The sequence below is a fragment of the Tamandua tetradactyla genome, chromosome 1, assembly GCF_023851605.1.
Source record: "Tamandua tetradactyla isolate mTamTet1 chromosome 1, mTamTet1.pri, whole genome shotgun sequence".
Lineage (NCBI taxonomy): Eukaryota > Metazoa > Chordata > Mammalia > Pilosa > Myrmecophagidae > Tamandua > Tamandua tetradactyla.
In genome coordinates, this window is record NC_135327.1 from 121,309,480 (window position 1) to 121,333,084 (window position 23,605).

General features: G+C 35.5%; 1 protein-coding gene across 5 annotated transcripts in view; it reads left to right on the forward strand.

Moving 5' to 3' along the window:
* Positions 1 to 23,605, forward strand: part of SGCE (sarcoglycan epsilon) — an 82,023-nt gene that overhangs the window by 42,316 nt on the left and 16,102 nt on the right. For all 5 annotated transcript variants that reach the window (XM_077123604.1, XM_077123630.1, XM_077123621.1 and 2 more), the window contains one exon: positions 21,951 to 22,113. In XM_077123604.1, coding sequence (XP_076979719.1) covers positions 21,951 to 22,113 — 163 coding nt within the window. The remainder of the gene's footprint in view (positions 1 to 21,950; positions 22,114 to 23,605) is intronic.

The following is a 23,605-nucleotide window of genomic DNA, read 5'->3' on the forward strand; positions in this document are numbered from 1 at the left end:
ATTAGCATAAAAAATAGTTAATGAAATCAGTAATGAATAGAATCCATGCAACCCTATGTCTGACATCATTTTTCTAAGTTCTAGCCATAGATACATTTTTTTCCCTTTCATATTTTAAAACTTATGAAGTATTTACTCTAGGGAGCTATTGTATTGGTACTGGAGACAAAGTGATTTAAAAAGCAGCCCACATTCACTATCTAGTAGGGATCAGGCAAGTGTCAGATAATTAAAAAAAACAGTGCTATAAGTATTACAATTGAGGTATGCCAGAGAGGGCTCCTCACTGACCCCATATCTGTCCTGAAAAGGGTTCATAGAGGAACTGAGGCCTGATTTTAGTCTTAAAGTATGATTGCAAATTAACCTTATAAAAATGGGAATGGGAAAAACTTGGGCAAAATCCCTTTGGTAGTAGCATATGGAGGATTTGGAAAACTACTCAGTATAGAAATGGAGGAGAAAGATCGAGAAGTAATAATTAATTGCCAAGGAGACAAAGATGAGATTATGTAAAACCTTGTATATGATGAAAAATAATTTGAATTTTATTCTGAAGCATTAGATATCTTTGCAGAAAATGGTCTATACTTTAATTTTCATTTTAAAAAGATTACATATATTGTGGAATAAGGGCAGGATTGAATGGAGGGAATTCTGAATGGAGCTACCCAGAGGAACCCATGTTCCCTGAGAGAGGAACATGAGCCATTGAAAGATAAGTACCAGAGAGATGGACATCAAAATGTCTGCTTTATTAATAATAAAACTAATTGGAGAATGGGGCTTAGCTCTGAACTGGACTTATCTCCTAGAACTGGCAGCCTTCCCTGTTGGGGGCTATAGGACAGAAGTTGGATAGAGCCTGCCTGTTAAGCCAACCACACAACTGAAAGAGTAGACCAACCCAAAATACCTCCTTTCTGCAAGCTGTAAAATCCCTCCCCTGTAAAAATCTAGAAGAGCCTCTTCCCTCTTCCCATTTGATAACCCATTCCTTTTCCAGTGGGGAGGAGTAGGTGAGGGGTGGAACTAGAATCTAGAAGTATTATTCTAGCCAAATTCCTACTCCTAGGAATATGTGACAATGTAAGTGTTAACTCCAGCAGCAGGGGGATCATTTTTTTAAAGTTTTGCTGGTAATTCAGTTAAGAATAGATGGTAAAACTAGTCAAATTCAGCAATATATTGAAAAGCACACAAACAGTGAAACCTAACTAAACCATGGACTATAGTTAATAGCACAATTACACAAATGCATTTTCATCAATTTTAACGAATGTACCAAAAACAAAGGTACAAAACAAAGGTGTTAATCATAGGGTGACATGTGGGGGTCCTGTATTTAATGCATGGTTGTTCTGTAAACCCACAATCTCTAATTAAAGAACAAGCAAACAAAGAACAAAGAGATCCTGACCAAGTTGGGCATATTCCAGGAATGCAGTCAGTTTAACATTAGAAATTCTGTTAATCTACCTTATAAACAAATGAAAGGTGAAAGGATATATAATAATTTCAACAGATGCAGAACGTAAGTTTAATAAAATTTAACACCTATTCATGACAAAAACTGTCACTGTACATAGAAAGGAAACCCCTCAAGATGGTAATGATTGCTACCCTAAAACCTACACGGTAAATGTGATTCTATATAATGAAACATTAGAAGCATTCCCTGAATTCAGGACAAAGACAAAAGTGACCGTTATCCACCTTTCTCTTTGACCTTGAACTGGAGTACCGAGTTAGCTGAACAAGGCAATAAAATAATCAAAGGGTAGGAGAATTGGAAAGGAAAAACAAAACTATCAATATTCACAGACAACATATAATTATCTATATAGAAACCTAAAAAAGAGTCAACAGATAAATTATTACAATTAATAAAAGTGTTGGTCAGGTTTGCTGGATATAATGCTAATATACACAAATCAACCACATTTCTATACACTAGAAACTAATTGTTAGAAAATGTAATAGAAAAAAATACACCATTTATAATAGAAACAACAATAAAGGGAACATACAAATACATCAAATAAAAGACATACATGACCTTTACAAAGAAAATTACTGTAATATTGAAAAGCACTAAAGAATACCTACTAAATTGTTATGTATATATCATGTTCATGGATGGAAAGAGTCAGTCCCATGAAGATCTTAATATATCTATATGTTCACTGAATTCACATCAGAATCCCAACAGGACCTTTTATAACTTAATTCAAAAATTTATATGGAAGACCAAAGGACTAAGAATGTCCAAGACAATTTTGAAAAAAAAAAAAAAAAAGAACGTGAACAAGGTGGAGAGGTGAACAAGGTGGAGAGGGTCTGACCTGCAAGATTTAAGACTAAAAATTACAAAGTTATAGTAAGTAAGGTAAGTCAGTGCAGAGAAATACAAATATAACAATGGATTAGTACAGGGAGCTTAGAAACAAACATCTATCTGTGGATAATTGAGATATATGACTGAGTTAACATTGCATATCAGCAGGGAAAGATGGGCTATTAACATATAATTTCTATTTGGGGGAAAATATTCAAATTCATTCACTCTACAAAAATTGGCAGGTGGATAAATCCCCTAAATGTATTATAAGCCTCTAATTTTACCTTATCATGGTCATAAAAGTGGAATCTACAGTATCTATCCTTTTGTGTCTGGCTTATTTACTCAGCATTATGTCCTCAAGGCTCATCCATCTTTTCATGTGTTTCAGGATGTCATTTTGTCTTACTGCTACATAATAATCATATGTATAGACCACATTTTTGCTATTCCACTCATCTATGGATAGGCATTTGGATTGTTTTCACCTTTGGTGATTGTAAATAATGCTGCTATGAACATAAGTGTGCAAATGTTTGTTTTGAATCACTGCTTTCAACTCTCCTGGGTATCTACCGAGTAGTGGTATTGCCGGGTAATAGGGTAACTTGATATTTAGTTTCCTAAGGAGCTGCCAAACTGTCTTCCATAGTGGCTGTATTATCATACATGCCCACCAACAGTGTATGTGTCCTAATTTCTCCAAATCCTCTCCAACATTTGTAGTTTCCTATTTATTTAACAGCAGCCATTCTTATAGGTGTGACATGATATCTCATTGTTGCTCGGCATATATCCCTTATAGCTAATGAAAATGAGCATCTGTTCATGTGCTTTTGAGTCATCTGTATTTGCTCTTCCCAAAAATGCCTATTCCTGTCTTTAGCCCATTTTATTATTGAGCTGTTCGCTCTTATGTCATTGAGTTGTAAGATTTCTTTATGTATACAGAATAGCAAACTTTTATCCACTGTGTGATTTCCAGATATTTTCTTCCATTGAGTTGGCTGCCTCTTCACTTTTTTGACAAAGTCTTTTGAGGCACAAAAGCATTTAATTTTGAGGCATTCCCATTTATCTATTTTTTCTTTTGTTGCCTGTGCTTTGGCTGTTCTTGAGGAAGCTACTTCCTATTAGGTCTTGAAGATGTTTCACTACATTTTCTTCTAGGAGCTTTATGGTACTGATCCAGTTTGAGTTAATTTTTGTATAGGGTGTAAGGTAATGGTCCTCTTTCATTCTTCTGGCTATTGATATCCAGTTCTCCCCTGCCCATTTGTTGAAAAGACTGTTTCAATCAGTTGAGTGGATTTTGGGGCCTTATCGAAGATCAGTTGACCATATATCTGGTGGTCTGTTTCTCTGCTCTTGATTCATTTCCATTCATCAATACCTCTGTCTTTGTGCCAGTACCATGCTGTTTTGACCATATTGCTTTATGGTAAATTTAAAAATCTGTATTTTTATTATAAACAATGAACAAACATTCTTGACATACAAACATTCTCGACATAACAAATATTCTTGACATGGTTACAATCAGTGGCTCACAATATCATCACATAGTTGTGTATTCATCACCATGATCATTTTTTTTTGAATTTGCATCTCTCCAGCAAAAGAAAGAAAAAAGAAAAAACTCATATATGTCATACCCCTTACCACTCCCTTTCATTGACCGCTAGTATTTCAATCCTCTCAATTTATTTTAACCTTTTTTCCACCTATTTTTTTGTTTATTTCTTGTCCATATCTTTTACTTATCTGTCCATACCCTGGATAAAAGGAGCATCAGACACAAGGTTTTCACAGTCATAGTCACATTTGCAAAAGCTGTATCAATATACAATCATCTTCAAGAAACAAAGCAACTGGAACACAGCTCTACAGTTTCAGGTATTTCCCTGAAGCCACTCTAATACACCATAAACTAAAAAGGGATGTCTATATAATGTGTAAGAATAACCTCCAGGATGACCCCTCGACTCTGAAATCTCAGCCACTGACACTTTATTGTGTCTCACTTCTCTCTTCCCCCTTTTCATCGAGAAGGTTTTCTCAATCCCTTGATGCTGAGTCCCAGCTTATTCTGGGATTTCTGTCCCACATTGTGAGGGAGGTTTACATTTGTTGAAGTCATGTCCCACGTAGAGAGGGGAAGGGCAGTGAGTTCGCTTGCTGTGTTGGCAAAGAGAGAGAGAGAGAGAGAGGCCACATCTGAGGTTCCTGGGGGTGACTCTTAGGCCTAATTTTAAGTAGGCTTATCCTGTCCTTTGCAGGGATAAGTTTCATAGGGACAGACCCCAAGATTGACGGCACAGCTTATAGATTTGGTTGTCCCCACTGCTTGTGAGAATATCAGGAATTCTCCAAATGGGGAAGTTGAATTTTTCCCCCTTTACCCACATTCCTTCAAGGGGACTTTGCAAATACTTCTTTATTCACTGTTCAAATCACTCTGAGATTTATCAGGCATCACACTTACCTGGACAAACTTACAAAATCTCATGCCCTATTCAAGGTTCCAGGTACTTATGGTGTTCAATTAAACTGTCCATATAAGTTAAATTAGGAAATGCACTAGTCACAATATAAATTTTGTACCAAATAAGCATTTCTTGCTTTAGTCTCACACAGAAGTTGAAGTTTTAAAATATGAATGACCATCTATATTCAACACCCTGCAGTATTGACATTCCTTTTTCTTCCTCATGCAAAAACATTTTTTTTCCAAAGACATTTTTTAATTTGTACATTTAGTCACTATCATTGTACACTCTCGGCATTACTAGGTTATACCAACTCAGTCTTTATCATCTATCTTTCCTTCGGGTTTCATATGAGCCCACAACCCTCCTCCCTCTATCATTCTCACATTCAGCTTCATTCAGTGTACTTACATTATTGTGCTATACTCAGGTAGTATTGTGTTATCCATTTCTGAATTTTTACAATCAGTCCTGTTGCACAGTTTGTATCCCTTCTGCTCCAGTTACCCAGTCTTTACCCTATTTCTATCCCTTGATAACCTCTGTTCTTAACTGAAATTCTCCAAGTACACTAATTAATGTTAGTTTATATCAGTGAGACCATAGAGTTTTTGTCCTTTTATTTCTGGCTGATTTCACCCAGCATAACATCTTCAAGGTCCTTCCTCGTCATTACATGCTTGCTTGTGACTTTATTCTGTCTCACAGCTGCGTGATATACCATTGTATGTGTATACCACAGCTTGTTTAGCCACTCATGTGTTGATGGACATTTAGGCTGTTTCCATCTCTTGGCAATCATAAATAATGCTGCTGTAAACATTGGTGTGCAATTATCTATTTATGTCCTTGCCCTCATGTCCTCTGAATAGATACCTAGCAGTGGTATTGCTGGAACCACTTATCCTGTCCTTTGCAGGGATAAGTTTCATAGGGACAGACCCCAAGATTGACGGCACAGCTTATAGATTTGGTTGTCCCCACTGCTTGTGAGAATATCAGGAATTCTCCAAATGGGGAAGTTGAATTTTTCCCCCTTTACCCACATTCCTTCAAGGGGACTTTGCAAATACTTCTTTATTCATATTCTTTATTCATATGGCAATTATATACTTAGCTTCCTGAGGAAACGCCAAACTTTCTTCCACAGCAGTTGTACCATTTTATATTCCCCACCAACAGTGGTTAATATGTCTCTTTGTCCACATCCTCTCCAGCACTTGTAATTTTCTGTTTTTTTTGATAATGACCATTCTGGTGGGTGTGAGATGATATCTCATTGTGGTTTGGATTTACATTTCCCTAATAGCCAGGGAAGTTGAGTATCTCTTCATGTGCCTTTTACTCATTTGCATTTCCTCTTCTGAGAAGTGTCTGTTCATATCTTTTACCCCTTTTTAAATTGGGTTGTTTGTCTTTTTGTTCTTAAGTTGAACAATCTCTTTTTATATTCTTGATCCTAGACCCTTATCTGATATGTGGTTTCCAAATATTGTCTCCCATTGTGTAGGCTGCCTTTTTACTTTCTTGACAATGTTCTTTGACGCACAAAAGTGTTTAATTTTGAGGCGTTCCTATTTATCTATTTCTTTCTTCAGTGCTCATGCTTTGGGTGTAAAATCTAGGAACCCATCACCTATTACAAATTTTATAAGATATTTCCCTGTATTTTATTCTAAAAGTTTTATGGTCTTAGCTCTAATGTTTAGGTCTTTGATCCCTTTTGAGTTTAATTTTTGTATAAGGTATAAGATATGAATCCTCATTCATTCTTTTGCATGTGGATATCCAATTCCCTAAACACCATTTATTGAAGAGTCTGTTCTGTCCCAGGTGAGTTGGCTTGACTACCTCGACAAAGATCAATTGTCCATAGATGGGAGGGTCTATATATGAACACTCTATTCAATTCCATTGGTCAGTGTATCTATCTTTATGCCAGTACCATGGTGTTTTGACCACTGTAGCTTCAAAATACACCTTAAAGTCAGGTAGTGTGAGACCTCTGACTTTATTTTTCTTTCTTAAGATATTTTTAGCTATTGAGGGCACCCTGCCCTTCCAAATAAGTTTAGTTATTGATTTTTCTATTTCTGCAAAGTAGGTTTTTGAAATTTTAATTGGTATCACATTGAATCTATAAATAAATTTAGGTAGAATTGACATCTTAACTATATTTAGTCTTCCAATCCATGAACATGATATGCCCTTCCATTTATTTAGGTCTTCTGTGATTCCTTTTAGCAATTTCTTGTACTTTTCTTTGTATAGGTCTTTTGTATCCTTAGTTAAATTTATTCCTAAATATTTTATTCTTTTGGTAGCTATTGTAAATGCAATTTTTTTCTTGATTTCCCCCTCAAATTGCTCATTACTAGTGTATAGAAACATTACAGATTTTTGAGTGTTGAGCTTGTAACCTGCGACTTTGTTGTACTCATTTATTAGCTCTAGTAACTTTGCTGTGGATTTTTCGTCGTTTTTGACATACAGTATCATATTCTCTGCAAACAGTGAGAGTTTTACTTCTTCCTTTCCAATTTTAATGTCTTGTATTTCTTTTTCTTGTCTGATTGCTCTGGCTAGAACTTCCAACATAATGTTGAATAACAATAGTGACAGTTGACATCCTTGTCTTGTTCTTGATCTTACAGGGAAAGCTTGCAGTTTTTCCCCATTGAGGATGATGTTAGCTGTGGGTTTTTCATATATTCCTTTTATCATTTTGAGGAAGTTCCCTTCTATTCCTATCCTTTAAAGTATTTTCAACAGGAAAGGATGTTGAATTTTGTCAAATGCCTTTTCTGCATCAATAGAGATGATCATGTGGTTTTTCTGCTTTGATTGTTGATATGTTTTATTGCATTAATTAATTTTCTTATGTTGAACCATCCTTGCATACCTGGAAAAAATCCCACTTGGTCATAGGGTATAATTCTTTTAATGTGCTTCTGGATTCAATTTGCAAGAATTTTTTGAGGATTTTTGCATCTATGTTCATTAGAGAGCTTGGTCTGTAATTTTCTTTTCTCATAGTATCTTTAGCTTTGGAATGAGGGTGATGTTGGCTTCATAGAATGAGTTAGGTAGCCTTCCTTCCTCTTCAATATTTTTGAAGAGTTTCAGCTAATTATTTCTTGAATGCTTGGTAGAATTCACACGTGAAGTTATCTGGTCCTGGACTTTTCTTTTTTGGGAGTCTTAATGACTGATTCAGTTTCTTTACTTGTTATTGGTTTGTTGGGGTCATCTGTTTCTTGTTGAGTAAGTGTTGGTTGTTCATGCCTTTCTAAGAAGTTGTCCTTTTCATCTACATTGTCTAGCTTATTAGCATAAAGTTGTTCATAATATCCTCTAATTGCCTCCTTTACTTCTGCGGGGTCAGTGTTTGTCTTCTCTTCCATTTCTGATTTTATTTATTTGCATCCTCTCTCTTCTTTTTGTCAACCTTGCTAAGGGTCCATCAATTTTATTGATTTTCTCAAAGAACCAACTTCTGGCTTTTTAAATTTTGTTAATTGTTTTCATGTTCTCAATTTCATTTATTTCTGCTCTAATTTTTGTTATTTCTTTCCTTTTGCTTGCTTTTTTTCTTTCTCTAGTACTTCCAAGTTAACTCCTTGAGTTTTGCTCTTTCTTTTTTTTAGATAGGCATTTAAGGCAATAAATTTCCCTCTTAACACTGCCTTTGCTGCATCCCATAAATTTTGATATGTGGTGTTTTCAGTTTCATTTGCCTTGAGATATTTACTGATTTCTCTTGTAATTTCTTCCCTGACCCACTGGTTGTTTAAGAGTGTGTTGTTGAGCCTCCATATACTTGTGAATCTTCTGGCCCTCTGCCTGTTAATTGATTTCCAATTTCATTGCTTTACGATCTGAGAAATGTTTTGTATGATTTTGATCTTTTTAAATTTTTGAGACTTGCTTTGTGACCCAGCATGTGGTCTATCCTTGAGAATGAATAATGAGCACTTGAGAAAAAGGTGTTTCCTGATGTTGTGGGGTATAATGTTCTATAAATGTCTCTTAAATATAGTTTGTTTATTGTATTATTCATATTCTCTGTTTTTTATTGATCCTCTATCTAGATGTTCTATCAATTGATGAGAACAGGGAATTGAACTCTCCACCTATTATGGTAGATGTGTCTGTTTCTCTTTTCAGTGTTTGCCTCCTGTATTTTGGAGCACTCTGGCTCGGTACATAAATATTTATGATTGTTGTGTCTTCATGTTGAATTGTTCCTTCTATTAATACATAGTGTCTTTCTTTGTCTGTTTTAATTGTTTTACATTTGAAGTCTAATTTGTCAGATATTAGTATAGCTACTCCTGCTCTTTCCTGATGGTTGTTTTCATGAAATATCTTTTCCCAGCCTTTCACTTTCAACCTATATTGGTCCTTAGATCTAAAATGCATTTCCTATAGACAGTATATAAATGGGTCCTGTTTTTCAATCCATTCTGGCAGTCTGTGTCTTTTGATTGGGGAGTTTAATCCATTAACATTTAATGTTATTACTGTAAGGGCAGTACTTTGTTCTACCATTTTACCTTTTGGATTTTATATGTCATATCTAATATTTTTCTCTTTTTACCTTTACTGTTACTCTTCATTTATACACTCTTCTCCACACCTCTCTCTTCTGTCTTTTCCTATCTGCCTCTGGTGCTCCCTTTAGTATTTCTTGTAGAGTCGTTCTCTTGGTCACAAATTCTCTAAGTGATTTTTTTGTTTGAAAATGTTTTAATTTCCCCCTCATTTTTTAAGGATAGTTTTGCTGGACATAGAATTCTTGGTTGGCAGTTTTTCTCTTTTAGAATCTTAAATATATCATGCCACTGCCTTCTCACCTCCATGGTTTCTGCTGAGAAATCTATACATAGTCTTACTGGGTTTCCCTTGTATGTAATGGATTGCTTTTCTCTTGCTGCTTTCAAAATTCTCTCTTTCTCTTTGACAGCTGACATTCTGATTAGTAAGTGTCCAGTAGTATGTCTATGTGAATCTATTCTGTTTGGGGTGTGCTGCACTTCTTGGATCTGTAATTTTATGTCTTTTATAAAAGATGGGAAATTTTCAGTGATAATTATCTCCATTCATCTTTCTCCTCCTTTTCCCTTCTCTTCTCCTTCTGGGACACCCACAACACATATATTCATGCACTTCATGTTGTCATTCAGTTCCCTGTGTCCCTGCTCATATTTTTCCATTTTTTCTCTGTATTTTCTTTTGCTTGTCACATTCAGATATCCCGTCCTCCAGTTCGTTCATCTTTTCTTCTGCCTGTTCAAATATAACATTGTAGGTTTCCATTGTTTTTTTTCTCTCTTCACTGTGCTTTTGAGTCCCATAAGTTCTGTGATTTATTTTTCCAGACTTTCAGTTTCTTCTTTTTGTTCACCCATTGCCTTCTTTATATCCTCCATCAACTCATTGATTTGATTTTTGATGAGATTTTTCCATGTCTGTTTGAACAAGCTGAATTAGTTGTTTCAACTCCTGTATCTCATTTAAATTGTTGGTTTGTTCCTTTAACTGGCCATATCTTCAATTTTGCTAGTATGACTCATTATTTTTGCTGGAGTCTAGGCATTTGATTTCCTTTTTTAGTTTATTCTGAGATTGTTTTCACTCTTTTACCTTGGCTTTCTTGCTAGATGACTTTGTTGTCTATCTGTTCTTTGACATTCAGTTCAGCTTATTCTAGACCTCTAGCATAGACTTTGTTTAATGGATCAGGATTTTTCAGGTCTTGTTTTCTTGTTTCTTGCCCTGCCTATATGGGGCTTTTTTCCCACCTCATGGAGTCTACTTAGATATTATAGACCCCAGTCAGATTTTTCCAGGCCAAACTGGCCTCCTCTCAGGAGGAAAGAGTAACCTGCATCAGTGTTCCCTGAGGGTGAGACCCATCAGGTTGACAGACTTTCCTATAAAGCCTCTGGACTCTGTGCTTTTCATGTCCTGCCCAGTATGTGGCACTTGTCTGCCTGTGGTTTCCCACTAGTATAAGTGATGTGGCGCTTTTAGCTTCAGCAGTCTCTCCCTGCTGGGGGCATGGTTGAGACAGAGGAGAGGTTGTAGGTTGACTTTAATCGCTTCAGTTTTCCAGTCCCTGGGGTCTAAATTCCTTGAGGAGGGATTCCACCTGAGTGGGGCCCCACCTCCAGGAAAAGACACAGCCTCCAAGGAATTAATTCCTTTCACCTGACCAGCTTCTTTTGTCTCCCAGACAAGCTTAATTCTACCCTTGCCTGGGGCATTGGAGCCTGAGAAGCCTTGCAGTTCTAGCTAATGAGTTTTTAAGTAGTAGAAACAAAGCAAAAAAAAAAAAAAAAAATCCTTTCAGAGCAGGACTCCCTGGTTTGTTAATCAAGAGCTTAAGTTGGTACATTGCCCTGTGTGTCTCCAGGTTCTATGTGCCCCCCTTCCCTTTTTGAGGGTCCAGCCCTTTTCAAGTATTTTGTGCTGTCTGATCCAAAAAATTCTGTTGTTTTGTTTTGTTTTTCCCATCAGCCCTGCCTCCTCTGTGCCAGGGCAAAAACTCCTAGTACCTTTAGCTCTTATTTGAGGTTTATCTGAGCTGGGTGCCTATTTTCAGTAGTCAGAATTTGGTCAGTTCCACAAGTGGAGCTTGGTTGAGCTAAGCCCCTGCTGCTAGTAAAGTCTCTTTCCTTTGGCCTTAGGGAACCAGGCTGCCATGCATATGAGGGAGCGGCGCTGGCCTCCCAGGCTTGGGAAGACTTTTAGTTCTCTGTGGAATCACAGCTGGTCCAGCTTGTCCAGACTGGTATATACTATGTGTCTGGTCGCTGATGTTGGCCTCAGCAGTTGTTCTGTACTTCTCTTGGCTATTTACGAGCTTCTCTGGAGGATGAATGAAATTACACACCTCACTAAGCTGCCATCTTGGAACCCATTCCCTATAGTAGGTTTTTAAATAAGGAAGTGTTAATCCTCCTACTTCCTTCTTCTTTTTTAGGATGCTTTTAGCTATTTGGGACCTCTTTCCCTTCCAGATGAATGTGATAACTAGTTTTTCCAAGTCTTCAAAGTATATTGTTGGAGTTTTGATTGGTATTGCATTGAAGCTGTAGATCAATTTGTGTAGACTTAACATCTTAACTACATTTGACCTTCCTCTCCATGACAGGGAATATCAATATCTTTTCATCTATTTAGATATTCCTTGATTTCTTTTATGATTTCTTTTTTCATTTCTACATAACATTTCTACATAGCAATGTTATGTAGTTTTCAGTGTACAAGTCCTTTACAGCCCTAGTTAATTTCATTCCTAGATAATTGATTCTTTTAGTTGGTATTTTGAATGAAATTTTTCCTTAATTGACTCCTCAGTCAGTCATTAATTCTGTATAGAAACATTACTGATTTTTGTACCTTAATTTTATATCCTGCCACCTTGCTTAATTTGTTTATTAGCTCAAGTAACTTTGTTACAGATTCTTCAGGATTTTCCAAGTATAGTATCATATCATCTGTAAATAATGAAAGTTTTATTTCTTCCTTTCTAGTTTGGATGCCTTTTATTTCTTTTTCCTACCTGATTGCTCTAGCTAGAATTTCTAATACAATATTGAATAGTAGTGGTGACAGAGGGCATTCTTGTCTTGTTCCCAATCTTAGGTGGAAGGCTTTCAGTCTCTCACCATTGAGTACAATGCTGGCTATGGGTTTTTGATATATGTCCTTTATCATATTTGTGAAGTTTCCTTCAATTCCTACCTTTTGAAGTGTTTTTATCAGAAAAGGATGCTGAATTTTTTAGATGCTCAGCATCAGTCGAGATGATCATGTGATGTTTCCCTTCCAATTTGTTAATGTGCTATATTATATTGATTGATTTTCTTCTGTTGAACCACCTTTGCATTCCCAGTATAAACCCTACTTGGTTGTGGTATGTAATTCTTTTAATTTGTTGTTGGATTCGATTTGCTAGTACTTTGTTGAGAATTTTTATATCTGTATCCATTAGAGAGATTGGCCAGTAGTTTTCCTTTCTTATAGCATCTTTACCTGGTTTGGGTATTAGAGTGATATTAGCATCATAAAATGGGTTAGGTAGTATTCATTTTACCTCTTTTTTTTTCTTTTTTTTACCGTGGGCAGGCACCAGGAATCAAACCTGGGTCTCCAGCATGGCAGGTGAAAGCTCTGCCTCTGAGCCACCATGGCTCACCCTTTCCTCAATTTTTTCAAAGATCTTGAACAGGATTGGTGTTAATTCTTTTTTGGAAAGTTTAATAAAATTCCCCTGTGAAGCCATCTGGCCCTGGGGCTTTCATTGTAGAAAGATCTTTGATGACTGATTGAATCTCTTTACTTGCTATTTGTTTGTTGAGCTCTTCTATTTCTTCTCAAGTCAGTTTAGCATGTTCATGTGTTTCTAGGAATTTATCCATTTCATCTAAGTGGTCTAGTTTGTTGGCATATAGTTGTTCAAAGTATCCTCTCATGATTTTTTTTATTTCTTCAGGGTCTGTGGTAATGACCCCCCTCTCATTTCTGATTTTGTTTATTTGCATCCTCTCTCTTTTTTTGTCAGCCTTTCTAGTGTTCCATCAATTTTATTGACTTTCTCAAAGAATAAACTTTTGGTGTTATTGATTCTTTCTATTGTTCTTTTGTTCTCCCATTCATGTAACTCTCCTTTAATTCTTGTTATTTCTCTTCTTCTATTTGGTTTAAGGTTAGTTTGCTGTTCTTTCTCAAGTTCCTCCAAGTGAGCAGTTAGGTCCTTGATTTTTGCTCTTTCTTCTTTTTTAACATAGGCATTTAGAACAATAAATTTCCCTCTCAGCTCAGCCTTTGGTACATCCCATAAGTTCTGATATGTTGTATTCTTGTTTTCATTCATTTCCAGATAGCTATCGATTTCTCTAGCATTTTCTTCTTTGATCCATTGGTTCTTTAAGAGTGTGTTATTTAATCTCCATATATTTATGAAAGTTCTCATTCTTTGGTGGTTGTTGATTTTCAACTTCTTTCCATTGTGATCAGAGAAAGTGCTTTGAATAATTTCAGTGTTTCTAAATTCATAAAGACCTATTTTGTGCCCCAGCAAATGATCTAGCCTGGAAAATGTTCCATGAGCACTAGAGAAAAATGTATATCCTGGTGTTTTGTGGTGTGTGGTAGTTAGATTCAGTTGTCAACTTGGCCAGGTGAAGATGCCTAATTATATTGCTGTGGACATGAGCCGATGGCATGTGAACCTCATCTGTTCCTGATTACATTTACAGTCAGCTAGGAGGCGTGCCTGCTGCAGTGAATGATGTTTGACTTAATTAGCTGGTGCTTAAATGAGAGAGTGAAACGTAGCACAGCCCAAGCAGCTTGGCGTACCTCATCTCAGCCTTCGGAGATGCAGAAATGAAATCACCCTGGGGAAAGTCGTTGGAACCCAGAGGCCTGGAGAGAAGGCCAGCAGAGATTACTCTGAGCCTTCCCACATAAGAAAGAACCTCAGATGGAAGTTAGCTGCCTTTCCTCTGAAGAACTAATGAAATAAATCCCCTTTTATTAAAGCCAATCCATCTCTGGTGTGTTGCATTCCAGCAGCTGGCAAACTAGAACATGGTGTAATGACTTATATATGTCTGTTAGGTCTAATTCATTTATCACATTGTTTAAGTTCTCTGTTTCCTTGTTGATCCTCTATGTTGTTGTATCTATAGAGGAGAGAGGTATATTGAAGTCTCCCACTATTATTGTTGAAATGTCTGTCACTCCCTTCAGTTTTGCTAATGTCTGTCTCATGTACTTTGGAGCTCCTTGATTGGAAGCATAAACATTTATGATTGTTATTTCTTCATGGTGAATTGTCTCTTTTGTTAATATATAGTGTCCTTCTTTGTCTCTTATGATGTCTTTACATTTAAAGTCTATTTTGTCTGATGTTAATATACCTCCTCCTTTCTTTTGGTTATAGCTTCTGTGAAACGTCTTTTTCTGTCCTTTCTCTTTCAATCTATTTGTATCCTTGTGTCTAAGATGAGTCTCTTGTAAGCAGCATATAGCTGGATTATATTTCTTAATCTATTCTGTCAATCTATATCAATCTATATCATCTGTATCTTTTAATTGGTAAGTTTAATCCATTAACATTTAAAGCCAGTACTTTAGAGGCATTTCTTGAATCCACCATCTTATCCTTTGAATTTTATTTGTCAGACGTAGGCCTTTTCCCTCTTCCTCTTCTTATCCTTTAAGTTACCCTTACTGGTACCCTTCAATTCTTTGCCCTCCTCCAGACCTACTTCTCCTGTCTTTTTTTTTTCTTTCAGACAACAGAAATCCATTTAGTTTTTCTTGTAAGGGTGGTCTCTTGTTGACAAATTCTCTCAGCATTTATTTGCCTGTGAACATTTTAGTGTCTCCCTCAGTTTTGAAGGACAATTTGGCTGAGTAAAGAATTCCTGCCTAGAAGTCTTTCTCTTTCAGGATCTTAAATATATCATACCACTGCCTTCTCATCTCCATGATGCCAGTTGAGTAGTCTGGACTCTGTATTATGCAGTTTCCCTTGTATGCAGTAGATTGTTTTTCTCTTGCTGCTTTTAGGATTTTCTACTTCTCTTCAACATTTGACAGACTGACTAGTATGTGTCTTGGGATAGGCCTATTTGGATTTATTCTACTTGGAGTTCATTGGGCTTCTTTCATTTGCATATATGTCTTTTATAAGAGTTGGGAAATTTCCCCCCATTATATCCTCAACTAATCTTCCTAGCCCTTGACTTTTCTCTTCTCTTTCTGGAACACCAGTGATTCTTATATTTGTGTGCTTTGTTTTGTCCATCATTTCCCTGAGATCCAAGTAAAATTTTTCTATCTTTTTTTGTCATTTGCTCTTTTGTGTGTTCAAAATCAGTTGTCCTGTTCTAGTTCACTTATTCTTTCCTCTGCCTCCTAAAATCTGCTGTTGTATGTCTTTAGTATATTTTTAATTTGGTCTATAGCATCTTTAATCTCTGTGATATCATCTATTTTTCTGTTTATTCTTTCAAATTCCTCTTTATGCTCTTCTAGTGTCTTCTTGATCTCCTTTATGTCATTAGCCATCCCACTGATTTTATTTAGTAGAATTACATGAACATCTTTGTTCCAAAGACAGTGTCTCCTCTGGTGTTTTAATTTGGTCATTTGGCTGGGCTTTATCTGTCTGCATTACTAAGATGCTTAGTGATCTTCTGTTGTCTTCAAGGTATATAAACATCTTGATAGGGTAACTTTGAAAGTGATTTCCTTCAGTAGTCTAAAGCTTTGTATTTGTGGGATGCATGTGGAGCAGGATGTGGGACAGGGCACAACAGTGTGACGACAGGGTGCAGCACAGGTGTAGACACGGGTCGGGGACACTGTGCTGGTGCCTGTGAGTGCAGGGTGTAGGGGTGTGGAGGTGTGGTTGGGGGCTGTGGGGCAGCCCTTGGAGTGCAGAAGCTCAGGAGCGCAGGAGCAGGGTACAGTGTAGGGGACGCTGAGCAACTCCCTAAATGTTAAAAACAAAAATTAAAAAAAAATTTTTAACATGGAAAACTATCTTTATGAATTTCAAACACTTCAAATTTAAAATTCTCGCAAAGGATAGCATAAAAGTAAAACATCAAGTCTCAGACTGAAGGAAGCTATTTACCACATATAATCAATGATGAATTAGTTTCAAGATAGTAAAGAACTCCTATAAACCAATAATATAAAAACAATGTGATAGAACAAGGGGCAAATATAGGGCTAGAGGATTCACCAGAATGAACCCTAAAGGCTAATGACCACAGAAAATGTTCACCCTCAGTATTGATCAGAGAAATGCAAACTAAAACATGAGGAAGTACCATCGACTATTCATCCATTTGGCTGCATTCACAAAGTCTGATGATAACACATGATTGGGGAAGATGTGTAGCAATAGGGGCCTTTATACTATGCTGTGGGAATATAAATTACAGGATAATTAGAGAAATTGAAAATATAATTTGTAATCTTTTAGAAAGCAAAAGTGATACATGTCCTGTGACCCAATATTTCTACTCATAGCTATATACCTTGGCCTAGATCAAGTGTTGCACATGGAAGCAAGGAGATATGCTCAAGAGTGTTTATAGAAGCTTTCTTTGTAATATTACATGATGGAAGCCACCCATACATGTACTATTGGAGCAATGAGTAAATTATATATACTCATAATATATACCAAGTGAAAATAAATAGACTTGTATACCTTTATGGAGAAAATTCTCAAAAAATAATGTTGAAAAAAGTTGAAGAAGGAAACATTCAGTATGATACCATTTATATAAAGCTTAAGATATGGAAAAACACATCTACATGTTGTTCATGACTCAATACAATAAAATTATGAAGAAACGTATGGGGATAATAAAGTCTTAAATTCAGAGAAATAGTTATCTCTGGAAGGGAGGGAGGTGAGTGGGATCAGAAAGAAGTATAGTTGACTTCAACACTATTCACAGTTTTCCCCCTTATATTTGGGAGGGTGAGCTTGTGAGGATACACTATATTATTCTTGATGTTTCAGTGCATATCTGAAATAATATAATATTGAAATGAAGAAAGGAAAAATTTGATTAGTCCATAAGTAATTTGCATTGAGAATATTTTATTTTGTGACTGATTGGTTGTAGATATGCAGAGAAGAAAGAAGGGGAGGGGCAGAGATTGGGAGTATGGCGGTCCCTTTAAGAGCGTGAGAATTCCTGGGCAACAAGGGATACTTGCATTTACATTCTTTTCTAAACTGTCATTTATCTCATATATACACAAAATAAAGAATAAAACATGGTTGTTTCTTGGGCAACTAGGAAAAAAACACAATCACTTAATCCATTTAGCAGGCTATTGGTGAAAAAATGTTATGACAAATTATTTACCTGTTTACTTGATTCTCCACACAACTGTTTAAAAGCCTCAGAAATTATATTTTACCTCTAAGAAGGGAAATTAATTTGTTGAAATTTAAGCAAAATTCCTTCATAAGAAAAAAATTCTATCTAGCATAAACCAATTCCTATCATTCTAAGGCATAATGTTTTGTTAACACTGCTTGAGAGTCTTGTACTTGATATCATATTCCCATCTCATCTGTTTGCACACATTTGAAATTTTGAAACATTCTGCTAAGGTCATAAAGTTTACACCGTTTCACTTCATAAGCATTTTAAATTTCTGTATATCAAAATGCTAGCTAAATGGGAAACAGTATTTTGAAAAACATAAATTTGACTTGCATAACAGTTTTTATTTTTATGCCTGGCCTCATACAAAATTATTTAAAAAGCCAATGTTTTCAAACGTACTGGTTCTGCAAAACAAACAATAAATATGTTTTTTTTTTTAACCTAAAAAGGCAAATCCAATACCCACTGCTCCTGAGGAGGACATTCGTACTCATATTTTCCTGTTTGCTGGTTTAAGTTGATATAAAGCTTTTCATTTGTTCATTCAGCAGATGGGCTTCCGACAACAATGAAGAGAAAGACTGGGTTCAAAGAGAACAGTTAGGGGACTGTTGATTCACCTACTATGGGAGGTGACAAAGGCTAGGACTAGGTTTGTAGTAGTGGGGATGGAAAAAAGTGGACGTGCATGTATGAGAGTTATTTCAGGGTAACTGTCAAGAGACTGTTGATGGATTGAATATGTGGGGAGAGGGAGATGAGTCAAAGATGATGGTGCTGGAGCTTATGGCTAGAGCATCTGGGGATGCCAGTCACTCAGAGAGAAGGTAGAAGGAGGAACAGGTGAAGGTGGGGTAGGATAGAGTAATGATGAGCTCAGTTCGGAACATATTAAGTTTGAGAAGTTTGCAGATCATCCAAGTAGAGATGAAAATAACTTGGCAGTATGTGTCAACTGTCATAAAAATGCTTCCATTTCTTTTCACTTATAAGATAGTAGCATTCAAGAATATGCACAGAGGTGGTCTTTGTAATATTATTCATAACATCAGAATATTGGAAGCAACTTACATGTCCAAATCTGAAATAATAACAATAAATGATGTGCACTTATAAATTTATGTTGCCATGAAACTATAATTACAAAGACTGTACAATATGGGAAATGCTTATGATGTGATAAGTGAAAAAGCAGGATGCAAAATTACATTTTTGGAGATGATTGCAATTAGGTTAAAATATGTATATTTGAAAAATATTCTGCATGGCACATTGAAAAACGAAAATAGTTATCTTGGCAATATAAATGAATGTTGGTTTTGTATCTCAAGTTTTCTGTAATGTTTTAATGTTGCTTTTATAATTAAAAAAAAAGCATTTCAAAGCCCCTAAAACATTTAATGCCCATTACATTATCGTGGAATGAATTACTTTAAAAAATATAACCAATTATAAATGCAAATCAATGTCATGTTTCATAAGAGGGCTATGAACAGTTTTAGGAAATATTCATTTTAAATTGCCTTTATGAGAAGCTTAAAAGTAATGACATAATTTAAATGGAATATATTTATTTTCAGTGATCATCTAAATATTTTACCAATGATTTATCTATTTTAGTTCTGAACTTTTAATTTTTAAATTGATCTTTAATTTCAGTCCATTATATTCTATTTGTGTTCCAAATGTACTATAGTTTTCTTAATGTTATTTCAAATCAGTCTTAAGTCCTTAGATAGTTGGCCTCAGAGCGCCAGATGAGTTTGTGTAATTGTACTCTGGGACACAGTTGTCATCTCAGGTTTGGGAGTGACGTCACACATGCATTTTCATAGCTTTGAATTTTTGTACTGCCCTTTTTCATTTTATTTTGCTTTATTGAAATATAATTTACATGTTGAGCAATTCCCCTATTTAAAATGTATAATTTAATGTTTTTTGTATATTCACAGCATTCTGAGCTGTCACCACAATCAATTTTAGAATTTTCTTCATCCCATCCCTTCTCCTCATACCTTCTCAGCAGTCACCCTCCACCTGCCCCCCTGCCCTAGGCAACCACTAATTTACTTTGTCTCTATAATGCTGCTTATTCTGAATATCTCATATCAATGTCATCATACAATATATGGTCTTTTGTGACTAGCTTCTTTCATTTGACATGTTTCTTTTTATTGCTGAAGAATATTCCATTGTATAACATACCCCTTTTTCTTTGTCTGTTAATCAGTGGATAAACATTTGAGTTGTTTACTTTTTTTGACTATTGTAAATAATGCTGCTGTGAACATTTGTGTACAAGTTTTGTATAGGCATATATTTTTGTATCTCTTGGTTGTTTTCCTAGGAGTAAAATTGTTAGGACATGTGGTAACTCTGAGAAACTGCCAAAGTGTTTTTGAAAGTAGCTGTACCATCTTACATTCTCATCAGCAGTATATTAGGGTTCCGGTTTTCCCACATCCTCACCAACACTTATTATTATCTGTCTTTTTGATTATAGCCATCCTGGTGGCTATGAGAATTGTATCTCATTGTGGTTTTGATGTATATTTTGCTGACAGCTAGTGATATTTGAGCATCTTTTTATGTGCTTATTGGCCATTCTTTTATCTTCTTTGGGAAAATGTCTATTCAGATCCTTTGCCAATTTTTAAAGTAGGTTATTTGCCATTTTATTATTGAGTTGTAAGAGTTGTTTATACATTCTAGATACAAGTCCCTATCATATATATAACTTGCAATTTTTTTCTCCCATGCTGTGGCTTGTCTTTTCAATTCTTCATGTCTTTTGAAGACGAAAGCTCTTAATTTTGATAATGTTCAGTTTGCCTATTTTTTCTAGTATTTGGTGTCATATCTAAGAAACCTGGTCTAATTTTCTTCTAACTTTCATAGTTTTAGTTCTTACATTAAGGTCTTTGATCCTGTTTGATTTTTGTATATAATGTGAGGTAGGGGTTCAGCTTCATTCTTTTGCAAGTATGTGTCCTCTTATCTCAGTACTATTTGTTGTAAACCATCTTCTTTCCCTGTTAAATTGTCTTGGCATCTGTGTCAAAAATTTCTTACTGTAAATGTGAGGTTTTATTTCTAAACCCTCAATTCTATTCTTTTGATTTTTATGTCCATACTTATGCCAGTACCATTGTCTTAATTACTGAAGCTTTAGGGAAAGTTTTGAAACTAGGATGCGTGAATCTTGCAGCTTTGTTATTTCTTTGTCTATTCTAGATCCCTTAAACCTCCATTTGAATTTTAGGATCAGTTTGTCAATTTCTGCAAGGAAAAGAGTTGGGTTTTGATAGGTTTATTTCATTTTATAAGTAGATTTGGATTGTTATTAAGGAAAAAATATTTTAAATAATTTCTTGATTTTTCTCTTTTCTTTTGCAAAGCCCATGAAACTCCTATCTTCTCAAGCTCCTCCCAGATAATTTAAATGCTATTGTTACTGTCTTCTGTTTTATTATGAAACTCTTATTGGGAAACTAAGGAGAGTTCCCTCCACCTACTTGCTGAGATACACTCTAAAAAAATAAATTTTGATTGCCTGGTTTTTGTTTACCAAGAAATAGTTTTATATTAACTTTTATGGATAAAAAATTTGAAAGAAATTCTAATAAGGGACCAAGCGCATAGGGATTTCATAGTAGAAAAGTTGGCAGACCCAACCATTTTGAGTAGAACAGCAAAGTCTGTTAAATTCCTCAGTCCTCCAGAGATGTTATTTCGCAAACTTACTAAAGTGAAATCAAATGAAGATTGATTGCTTATAATTATTTATTGTTTTAATGAGAGTGTTAAACAGTTTCCCCAAAGTAACATTTTTTAAAAAGTCAGGTGAAAGAAACGTATCCAATGTCATAATCAGAACTTGACACATGATTGTTTTGAATTAAAATAAACAGGATGGAAATAAAATCTTTTCAAGTTAACGTAGAATCAAGGGAGTATCTGGTCTACCAAGGCACTCAGTAAATATTGGTTGAATAAAGGAAAGCATGAAAGAAAACTCTTAAATTAATCACCTGTTTTAAAGCCTGGCCCCCTACTTTGGGGATGATTCTAGGTAATCCCTCAATTCAGAAGTACAAATCTTGCTTTCAGGGTAGATTGTTTTTCAGCATTTCCAGTTTTCTTAAAGGATAACCTGAGAGTTTCCCGCTTTTACAGAGTTTATGTCATGGTTGGTGCCGATGTCCCTTTTTCTTCTTGTTTACGAGAAGTTGAAAATCCACAGAACCAATTGAGATGCAGTCAAGAAATGGAGCCTGTAATAACATGTGATAAAAAGTTCCGTACTCAATTTTACATCGACTGGTGTAAAATTTCATTGGTGAGTTTTTGTTTCATTTTGTTTTTGCAAATGTAATTAGGAGTGATGTGGCTGGAGATAAAGTTTGACTAAATCCTGAATTGCTTTTAGGGACAAATCCCGGCTTTACTGTGTTAACTGCAATTGACTTCCCTTGAATTTAAGGATTTGACAAGCTTGTTGTGGACCGTTTATCCATTTAGGAAAGAATATCTCCACCTTTGTGCTCATTCTACCCTTGATTAGTTGCTGGGGCTGGATTAGCTTGGCAGGTGGTCCAGACAAACCCCTGGACACCCGGGTGGCTCTTAGGGTAGATTACAGAGTCAGGGTGGCATGTGAAAAAAGGCTCTTCTTAAATATGCAGCCACTACCTGACCTTGGAAGGAGAGAAGAGAGTATAATAAAAAATCTGAAAATAAAGCAGTATTGGGCTATGATTCAATTCTTAGAAACTCAAATCACAGGGAAAGTTCAAGGGAGAAGGAACAATTTCAAATGGGGAAACTCAGAATCTTACCCACAGCCTTAAGAATAAATTCATAAATATTAAGTCTTTCTTTCTAAGCCACTTTTAATTTGTATAATAGAAAACTTAAATGAAAATATGAGTAAGGTTTTATATATATAAAATATAGATATATATATATATAAGATTTTACATGTATCAATTTATAATATATTATATATATATTCTTACATATATATAATATTTGGGTCCTGCTGTCTAAAAAGCAGGGAAGTTGTTTTACTTCTTTAGTGACCTTTTATTTATCTTCTGTCAACTCTTGGTGATTGGTGATGAGTGAATTAGATCTAAGTTTAAAGTTGACATTTGAATGAAGTTATTGACACATAAACACAACTGTCACTTCATGTTTTAGGGAGCCAGCTGCAGGCAGCTTTCCAGGATCCGATACTGGAGAGCATCTTACTCACGTTGCAGCACTTAGCATGCCTCTGGACTTTGCCCCGGACACCTTTGAATGTTACTTGTGTTGTAGGAGAATAATACTCTTTCTTTCCCTTCTTAAATCAAGTAAAATAATTCAGTTGCTGTGGTTTACTTGTACTATAGATCAGTGTTGAGTTTTCAAAGCTCAATATTTCAGACAAGGTGCTAACCGTTCGAGGCTGTGAAAGACTGAAAAGCAGCCATCGTAACCTAAACAGCTTCCTCTCGCCGGAATTAGAAGGCAGGCCCAAACAATGCCATTTTACTTGTTGTTGGGGTATAAAATGAGTTTACATTTAGGAACGTTATCTAATTTCTAAAAATTTACAAATGATTTATGCTTTGGAGATTTGAGTTTATGGGGAAAATCTTTATACCTGGAAAGAATGGAAATTTTCTAATTTTACTGTATACGTATTTACTTCTCTGCCATACTTCATCACAAAAGTTCTCAGGAGGCTTAAATTAGAGTCATAAGTAACAATAAATAAAATATTTTAAAAAATGAAAGATCAGGAGCTAAACTTTAAAAAAGATAAGTATAAGATCAAATTTGAA